Genomic DNA, 10,406 nt, shown 5'->3' on the forward strand with positions numbered 1-10,406 from the left:
ACACACAGTTCTGCAATGGAATAGAAAGATGACTGAAAGAACACAGCAATCTACTGTCTGAAGCTGGAGAAGTAAAGTCACTATTGGTGCACAGACTGTAATTCAAAGTACATGATGATGAAAATTTCTTTACATACTCCAGTACTAAATGGGAAATTGTGATATATTTTTAAAAATCAAACCTATGTTTGATAAGCTCATTGACTCTCTTGGGGTGTGATGCACATAAACAGATTTGGGAAGTAGAGAAATTATTTCAGAATGAAGTCTCCTGGGCTGTACAACAGATGAGCTACACTGGCATTGCAGGTTAATTCTGTTTGATTACCAAATCCAGAATTGTTCTCCTACAGCTAAACTGATCCATTTGCCAATTTTCTTTAACCTACTCCCCCTCAAGTCAGCAATAAAGGCAGCATCAGCAAAGCAATGTAATGCCAAAGAACAGAGATGCAGGATATTAAAGAAACACTCCATTTTGTTGGTTAGCTTTAGTACAGAATGGTTTTTTGGTGTATCAAATGACTCTAAAATAGAAAGCTGTATTACAAGAGGACTAAACATTATAATAGAGAGTGGTTTACCTTTCCTCTCTCACAGTTCCTAAGAATGGGTCTAATGAAGCTCTGTTTATTTTACTGATTTAATCTCCTAACTTTCAAGACATGCTCACATCAAGTGTTTTTAAAGAAATTACTACCTCTACCACTTAACACCAAAACAATATCGACAAGGCTCAAAGTCTCCCTCCCTGAGATGCCTCCCAAATGGGCATCATTTCCACACATTCCACAACTTTTTTTCTTTTCTAGTATCTGTTCTTTGAAGTATCTGTATGATAAGAGAAGGAATGTGCATATGACCAATGTGGTAATAAAACAAATTTTGAAAGCAGAGTATCAGAAAATCATGCAAAAATCTGCTTCAGCATTTCTAGTATAAATGAGAAATTAATATTGTACATGTGATTCCCCTGTAAGAAATACCTTTTTCTAATTTCAATTTTTATATCAATTTTACCTTATTTTTTTTAACAAGTGACAGAAGTCCCATTAATGTCAGACTTGGATTTAAATTTTAAACTAGTTTTATTCCAGTGCAACTTTGTTGTTTTCAGTTAAGCTACATGTGATTTTATAAAATCACGAGGTAGTTTTAGAATCATAGAACAATTTACAGTAGTTTAGGTAATAAGAAAATCAGAGATGCACATTATCCCTTGTCCATCATTGGTTGTCACCCAGAAGAGCCTGGCTCTATCCTCATGACACTCATCCTTTATACGTTTGTAAACATGAATGAGGTCACCTTTCAGTCTCCTCTTCTCCAAGCTAAAGAGCCCCAGCTCCCTCAGCCTTTCCTCACACGGGAGATGCTCCACTCCTTTATAATCATCTTCGTTGCCCTGCGCTGGACTCTCTCCAGCAGTTCCCTGTCCTTCTGGAACTGAGGGGCCCAGAACTGGACACAATATTCCAGGTGTGGTCTCACCAGGGCAGAGTAGAGGGGAAGGAGGACCTCTCTCGACCTACTAGCCACCCCCCTTCTAATCTCTTTACTGTTTCTGACTTGATGCTTATGACTTGATGTAATCATCACCTACAATTCACACTACAGCTAGGGAAGATAGAGCTGTTTAGCAGCTATAAAAATAGGCCAGAAATAACCAGAGTGCCCTGCAGAATTGCTCAGTGACCAGAGTAACTTTTGACCAGTGCGTGCATCTAATGAATTCTCACACTAGTTCTCATATACATCTGCTATACTTTGGTGCAGAAAATTACTACAAATGAGTTACTCAGCTTTTAAAGATTTATGAAGTATCTACATAATTAATTTAAGTTTCTGTATTTTTCCCTTATCATCACTAGGGGCTTACCATATTCAGACATTCTTCTTTGCTCTTAAAAAAAAAAACAAAAAACAAACATAATCCTATGATTATGACAGAAGAACAGAAATTAGTATAAAATCAAGACATTCTACATTCCTGACTTCACCATAGACTTTCACCGTATCTATAGAAGAGGTGGTTGAATAGAGTTTCCTCTCTATGTACAAAATATGTGCAATACAACCCACAGGATGTGTATAATCTAAATTCATTTACTATTTTAAGGCATTTATATGCAGAGGTAGAAAGTGTTGATGTAAACTTGCTCTAATTTCAAGACTTTTCTTCATTTTCCACATTCTTCCTTTTCCTCATTTCAAGGACCCTTTCCTTTTAGAAAATTGTTTGGAACTGAAAAAGATTGGAAGAACAAAGACCTATGCCAGGTACATACAGTGTATGTTATTTAATTTCACACCCTATTTACTAGCACTACATACAGATATATTATACATACAAGACTGTTTCACTTACCAAATGTATTATAGAGCTGCTAAAGCAATGTTTAAAAGGCAGTGGTATTTGTGAGTCTGTGTATGCATTTATAACACAGTATTTGATACAGCAGCTCTGCAAGATAAATGCTAATGTATTTATAGAAGCAGGTACCAAGACGGAGGTTGCTCCCTAAACTTCTGTTCTATCTAATTAGATATAATTAATTGTATAAGTAAATTAATTATCCAGTCATATGGGACACTGCAATGAATTCAACAAAGATCTGAAAAAACAGGTGAAAGGAGAAATATCAGGACCAATTTCATTTTGGAAAAAGCTCCCAGGGATTTCAAATCTTCAACGAGTAAATTTACATTATTTGGTTTGAAAATATTTCTGACTTCCATGTTGTCATGGGACCATGAATATTTTTAAAACACTACAAAATTTCAAAACGTCAATAATTATTACAAAAGTTTACTTACAATCTTGCAAAACTATCTGCTTAAGGAAGCTGATCTGTTACTAAGGTCACCTGAGGCACTCCACTTCGATGTCAACAATTATATATGATAGTACATAAAACACAATGTTGAAATTGCTCTGCTAAGCAATAAATGATTTTGTAGCTCTCTCTCAGCTAACCAGTTTAGAGATCTAGCAGATCATATAATAAAAATAAATACATGCATCTCTTTCAAAAAACCTGAAGTTTCACAAATTTAGTTTCTCTTTTCTCCTCACTTTACCCATCATTAGTGTGTGGATTGGCATCATGGTACACAGAATAGAAATCTCAATAATCTTCTTGTCATCTGGGAAACCTTCCCAATAGTGAATAACCTGGATTCCACTAAGTTCACCAGAGCAAAGAAGTCACAGAGCTGAAGAGGTCATCTCCTAACCCAAAGCATACAGCCAGACTTGTGCCCCTGCATGACTTCCACATATTCTAAAAAATCACAGTAAGATCCTGGGCTCCATCAACAGAAATGGCTCATCTATTTCAGTATTTAAATAGATTAATCTGTCTTGTTTTAGATACCTATACTAGGAAAATGTGGATTTCACCTTAGGAATGAAATTTTTCTCTGCTGACTGTAAAATGAGCAGAAGATGACTACATTGGTTAGAGACATGTACAGAGCTGATGCTTACATTTTGACATTCCATGGTGGGAGCCAAATTCTAAACTTCTAGACAAATTACCAGAGCTCTAAGTCAGCATAATGCTTGCCTGCACATAGCAATATATATTTGAAATAAGGGGGAAATTTCCTGTCTTAAATGAGCTGTTGAAATACCACTGCACTGGGCAGGACATGTGACCAGAATGTCACAGTTAAGTCACTAGCTGCTGAGCAGACTCAGAGACATCAGCCCGTGCCAGGCAGCACAGGGTTCCTCTCCTCTCCCACACTCATTAGTGCCTGGAGTCAGGCCGGGCTGAGCAATTCTCATTCCTCAGTCAAATCTGCACCAAGACTTGGTGAAAGAGGAGAAAGAAGAGCAGAAGCAGCAGCAGCAGCAGTAGTTCTTCACATCGCTGCTTCTCTCTGTCCATCGTGCCCTTCTCCTGCCAACGCGACTGAGCTACAGTGTCCCCTGAACACGGTCTCTTTCCCCCCAGCTTTCAAATTTTCCCTTTAACTTCCTTCCATCAGAATGGCTAGCTTAGTAAAGTTACCCTATTTCCTCTAACCGCACAATGTTTGATCGATTGATCCGTGCACTTCCTCTTGCTCCAGCTCTGCTTCCCAACACTCTGGTAAACTGATGGTCGCTTTCCCCCCAGGATGGAGTGGGGCATCTAAAAGCCTAGCCCCAGTGAACTCTGGAATACCTTGCTGGAAATTGGAATGAGGTAACACTGGTCAAGGCGGTTAGTCTGGACAGGATCTGGAGGGTTCCCCACCTATCTCAAGTATGGGAAGTCATGACAGAAGTAGTGGGAGTGAAAAGGATGGGCAGGAACAGGGGATCCTGAGATCGTCTCCATAAAAACATAAAAACCATTGACCCACTTTCCATCTTTCATGACTGCATTACAAGGAAATTAACTGGATTTAGAGCCTAAATGTGAGTTAAAGTTTTACATAAGCACTTCTTTTCTTTAAACAAGTAAGTATTGTTTCTCTTTGTAAAGTCCTCTGGAAAGCAACTGTGACCTTACAAGGTCACAATCTTGAAAATCAAGTCACACAAGATCTGTATTCTACACAAAGTTAAAAGCATACAAGCTTTTTGGCTGATGTAATACTGACATACACTGCATAGAGACAGCATTGAAGTTTGATCAAAAACAAGGCAGGAAAATTAGAAAGGTTGTAGCTGGATTTTAATGAAGGTTTGCTGATAATTTGGAAATCCAGGGTTTGGGTGCATCTCGGAACATACTATATGAATTCTGATGGAGACTCTGGTTGAAACAGATATTGTAGTTTGGTCTGTATGCATTTATTCTGCATTATGAGACAGAACTGATTGCTTGCATCAAAGTATGTGTCAATTATGAAAATTAAAGGCAATTAAATATTAAAATTCCCTGTTAGGCGTCTCATGGTATTTTCCAGGAATTAAACATTGTACAATACACCATCAAAACGAAGAGCCAGCTTAACACTGTAAAACGCATCTATCCCCTTCATTGCATAATAGGTTATATTTACGCAATATAGTCTGTTTCTCACTTTTCTCGCAGAAGATTCAGGAGCTAGGTGCGAACACAGCTCCCTCTAGAGCTTGAGTATTAGGCGAAAACACAGCACACCACTCCTGGCTTTGAAAGCTTGGTTTAAGTGCTTAGAAAAGCAGCACCATGAGACAGAGCAATACATACACCAGAGAGGCCAGGGAGCCTGTCACAAAGACTCCAGGCTGAGATTCAAAAAACCTTCTGACAGAGACAGATTCCCTGTTACCTGTGCAAATGGTATACCTTTCCAAAGTAATCTTGTAGGAAAAGAGTTAACATGTCCCTGGTTTATGGGAGAGGTGAGGCACAAACCCCTGAACACTCAAAACTTATTTGCTGTCTAGTAAGACAGGTAAGCTTTTTCAGGGTTCACATATGTATGTGCATGGAGTGAGGGAATAGAAGATGTAAGCTAGCTGAACAGTTGTGTGAAACATTTTGTGTGGTGAGGCAAGAACTGACATATTTAGCTCTTCAGAATTTCCAGGATCTACGTTAATTAACCCAACATCACTTCCATGGGATCAGCTGCCCTCCAGAGACGTCACTTCTGAGTCAGGGTGGTGCTAGCACCCCTTGCCCTTGACAGCCAGCAGTGGATGAAGCTGTTTGTCAAGTGTTGGTCAGTTTCACCAATATTCCATCCGATGCCCAACAGACGGGAAGGGAAGGGTGGTACAAGTGTATGGGGACACGGAGAAGGCAGGGAGACACAGACTGCGGGCATGTCCGGGTGTGCAGGCATGTCCGGGTGTGCAGGCATGTCCAGGTGTGCAGGCACATCCAGGTGTGCTTGCACATCCAGGTGGGCCTGCAACTGGGGACACGGTGCCACGGCTGGAGTGGCTCGGAGGACATGCCACCACTTCTCACAGTGCCCCTCTCCTTACAGTAATGCCCGTTTCCTTGAAGATCCCCTGCTCTGCTTGCTCAACCCCGGGAAGCCTGAGCGCTTCCGCCAGCCCCGCTCCCGTTCCCCACGACCTCGTGGGGGCCGGTCATCCAGTCTCCGCCGCTCCCACTTCCCGCCTTTCCCACGGATATAAGCCAGCGCCTCCCGCCCCGTCGGCAGCTCACCGCGTTCAGCCCCGTCGGCACCCCGTCGGCCTGCTCCCCCGAGGATGCTGCGCGCCGTGGCCGGAGGACGTGCCGTGCTGCTGAGCGCCCTGCTGTGCCGCCTGGCCGCCGCCGGTGGGTAACGGCGGGGGGCGGGCCGGGGGCCGCCGGCCGGGACGGACGGGACAGACAGCGGGGTCTGTCCCTCTGACAGGAGAGCCGCCCCGCGGCAGCGGCTGTGGCGGGGGCAGCGGCTGTCGCGCGCGGGGCCGCTGGGGAGGGGGCAGCGCTGTGGCGCGGGCTGCGGCGGCCCCGGCTCCCGCCCGACTCCGCTCCAGCACTGGCCGCGGGGCGCGCGGGGCGCCGGGGGCCGCTTTCTTCCCTTGGGAATCCTTAATGTCCACGGCCCCGTCGGTGCTGGGGTGCAGGGGGACCTCAGGGGTCGGTGGTTGCACGCAGCTGCTGAGCTACAGTAACAAGGAGCGATCTGCTGGATGTCTTTCCCTTTTCCTCTGTTGCGAGCTTGTCGGAAAGGCAGAGAAGGTGGTATTCAGAAAATAATGAGGATGTCGCCCAGTGCAACTCTGGATTGCCAGAGGTTACAGGGGTTGTGCGGGGTTTCCCGCTCCAGCTTCCTCCCGGGCAGTTCCCCGAAGCAGCTGCGGAGCCAGCTGGGCAGTGGGCTGCAGGTCACCGGGGTGGTGGTCACTGGGCTGCTGGTCACTGGGCTGGTGGTCACTGCGGCCTCTCTCCCCTCCTGCTGCTGCGCCGGCCTCGAGTTCATCCTGGGGTAGCCCCTCTCACATGCTCGCATGTGGGGCAACCACTAATTTTTAAATATTTTATGTTCCCAAGATAAATAAAAGGGGAAAATAGGAGCTAATGCCTTCTGCAGCAGATACAGCTAGGAATGATTTTGAACTACACCGCATTTATTTGGTGCTTGGACATTCTCATGAGTATCTTTAAGCTTTTGTAGCTGCTTCGGAGGCCTTGGAGTTCTCTTCCAACCGAAATGATTCTATGATTCTATGAAAAAAAAGAGCAATCAGACAGAACTCCAAATAAGTTACCTCAGCAACCTCAGAGTTATAAATGGGAAAATAATTTTCTCCTTGTATTTCTCACTTCTGCCAGGTCGCATTCCTTTAGTAAGACAAGCATAAGCCCAGAGGGCAGGACTGAGAGAGCATTCTCCCCCACAAGACCTTTTCCAAGTAGCAATGGAGCAACCGCTCCATTTAATTAAACTGACTGCAGGGAACCAGGAATTACACATAATATGGCTGATGGCACTCTTCTCTTTTCTATATTTAAAGGCAATCCAGAACTACCAACAGCAGTTAATATAACCTGGTCTTCAATCAATTTTAAAACCATACTACAATGGCAACCAAAACCATCGGGTTACTTCTATACAGTAGAAATACTCGGGTAAGTAGATAACACGAAGGTGTACTCATTAATGGCAATTGAAAGAGGTGCAAATACAGCATATTCAAATATTTCTGAGACTGAATGTAACAGGCAAAGAGAGATGCTTTCTCATCTATGTACATTTACAGAATATGTCTGTTTGATCACAAAGATCAAATCTCTGTCCCTTTTCAAGACGTCTCCATAAGAAATCTGGTGAAGTGAGAAGGGAATTCAGGCAACTTGTAAATAAAACTTGACCTACTTGGAGGAAAACTCGTTTGTCAAATTCCAAACGGTCAGCACTCTTGCTCTTTCAGCTGAGATCACACAGGTTTTTTTCCTTAGTTCGCCAGCAAAAACAGCGAAAAGAATTGAAGCAATAATATCTAATCTTCTTTTTCCTTACTAGGAAGTAAAATGAGGAATTAACATTTTTTCCCCAGGTTTCGTTATTGCTCAAGTAAATGGACCTGCTTTCCAGCATTTAAAAATCAAGAGAAATGCATGGGTCATGGGTTTTGCCAATATTTTTTAATTGTAATTCTACAATGAAAATTGCTACTACTGGCTGGATCTTAGTGTCATTTGCACTTGCACAAGTGCAAAAAAAAGTTGTATATATGAGGAGACATTGTTGTCACATTAAACGATTAATATTGGTGTCAACAGAGCTTGCTAGGACAGGTGATATTTCTTAAGGCAAGAGTTTTCAGATGCATCAGGGATAACACTTTCAAAGTGATTCACGCATCTTACTTTTTTAAACAAGTCTACTACAGAAAAATCCAAAATCAGAACTACTTGTTGTTTATATTCAGTTCATATAAAAGACTGAATTTTTAATTCATATATGTATCCAGTAACATATTTCTGTGTAATATGGGTCATATTTGATTTACTTGATTCTACTCTGAATTGTGAAATACAGTTGTACAGGATAGTGGTCTTTAAAAGTTTTTTCTCTCCTTTTCAGCATAGTAGACTTGCAAAATTGTTCCACTGGATGAGGGAAACCTATACAGTTTGAGGGGGAAAAGTGTTTTTGACATATCTAAATATGTAAAAGTCTGGTTGGAAAGTGTTGACGCTTCTTTCTTGTTCTTTTCAGAAAGACATCTGACACCAAAAAAAAATGCATACGGACAGAAGAAACAGAGTGTGATGTTACTGATGTGCTCAAGAATGTAAAAGAGACCTATACAGCACACATACTCTCTGTAACGTCCTCAAGGATGGACAACTTTGAAGAACCACCTTATGCAGTCTCTGAAGAATTCACACCTTATAATCAGAGTAAGTAAGATTGCCAATTAAATCTTACAATAAACTTAATTTCAAGACTCTTTCCATTCACTTAAATAAGGTTTAGATTGGGCCTAAGATTTTTCCAATAGATTCTTATCATACTGATATCTGAGAAGATGACATTCAGGCATAAACCTTTTCTGTTGTAGGGGAGTGTGTAAGATTTTAGCTACTGTTTGTTTCTCAATGCAATGAGCAGATTATTTTATTAACATTGAGTACTGGATGAAGATATTTGTTAATAGTCCAGGATTTCATTGTATTACTTTGGTTCTCTAATCATGTAATAGATTTGAGGAGGGGAGTGAAGGGAGGAAGAAAAAAGAACATGTTGTGTAGAAAAGATGATGTCAGCTTTTTAATTCTAAAAATGCTTGTTTAGCTGTCCTCGGAAAACCAGAGATACAGAATTACACACAAAAAGGTTCGAAACTGAATGTGGTGTTCCAAGATCCACTTACACCGTATACATTTCCTAACGGAAGCTTTCAAAGTATTCGAGATATTTTCCAACATGACCTGGAATACAAACTCTATTACTGGAAAGATCAAAGTTCTGGAAAGGTAAGGTCTAACTCAACTTTTTACATATTCTGTAGCTGTATTATAACTACACAATTTCTATTAAGAGCTGAACTTCTGCAGAGAACACTTTCTTGAAATATTTTTTTTTCCTTTACAGAAAGATGCAACAACAAAAAGCCATACATTTGAACTAAGCGTTGACAGCTCAAAGAACTATTGCTTCTATATACAGGGAATCATTCCCTCCCGCAGAGAAAACCGTAATGGTCAAGAAAGCGCGGTGCTTTGTACCAGCGTAGGAAGAAATATCTCAGATGGTAGGTATCTGGCGAAGTTTGTCATGTAGTCTTTAGCATTCAAACAAAAAAGACACTTCAGGTCTGATTGTATTTTTATACCTCTTTAAATTGTGATGCCTGTTACAGAATAAACTATTTACTGTGTAAGTGAGAGGACAGTCTGAACATGGAAACTCATGGGAAGAACTCACATTAAGTGAGAGTCCACCATCTCTAGCTAGTTGGAATTGGTTTTAGGATTTTGCTAAATGTTTTTGATTAGTTTTAAATTCTCTGAGTTGATGACTGGTCACTGAGAATTCAGATCTCATCGCTAGCCTTCACCTTCATTTTTTTTGTTTTCTAATTGTTTTCCTCAGATCCTTTGAGCAACAGGTCCTACAGTAAGTTCTTGAAGGACTAGGTCTAAAACACAGGAGTGCTGGAAACCTACAGATCCATTGACATGTAGTTTGAACTGAAGTTTAGTTATTATCTCAAAAACAGATTATGAGACTAAGCCTCTCTTCACTGTTACATTACAAGGTCAGAGGCTGGCAGATTGACTTCTTTATTGGTAAATAAGTTAGTGAGCAGTCAGTGAATCAACCCATCGAATTCCAGACAAACAACCTGGATAACATTTTCTTCAATATAAAGTCATCAATATTTATTAAACAATATCACATTGCTGTACCGTCTTTTTCTTCTCCACCAGATAAGAATATTTGCACTCTAGAAAAGTTCTTCTAAAATTAGCAGATTAACTCTCTCAAATTAGCTTTCTTATCCAGAT

The 10,406-nt window shown here is 41.2% G+C and overlaps 1 protein-coding gene across 1 annotated transcript in view; it reads left to right on the forward strand.

Moving 5' to 3' along the window:
* The window catches only part of F3 (coagulation factor III, tissue factor), a 62,192-nt gene that overhangs the window by 43,254 nt on the left and 8,532 nt on the right, over window positions 1-10,406 (forward strand). Inside the window, exons 3-7 of the mRNA XM_082054067.1 lie at window positions 5,920-6,218; window positions 7,403-7,517; window positions 8,611-8,795; window positions 9,190-9,371; window positions 9,490-9,649. Coding sequence (XP_081910193.1) covers window positions 6,149-6,218; window positions 7,403-7,517; window positions 8,611-8,795; window positions 9,190-9,371; window positions 9,490-9,649 — 712 coding nt within the window. The 5' untranslated portion in view covers window positions 5,920-6,148. The remainder of the gene's footprint in view (window positions 1-5,919; window positions 6,219-7,402; window positions 7,518-8,610; window positions 8,796-9,189; window positions 9,372-9,489; window positions 9,650-10,406) is intronic.

This window comes from Streptopelia decaocto (assembly GCF_964273445.1).
Source record: "Streptopelia decaocto genome assembly, chromosome: 5".
Taxonomy (NCBI): Eukaryota; Metazoa; Chordata; class Aves; order Columbiformes; family Columbidae; genus Streptopelia; species Streptopelia decaocto.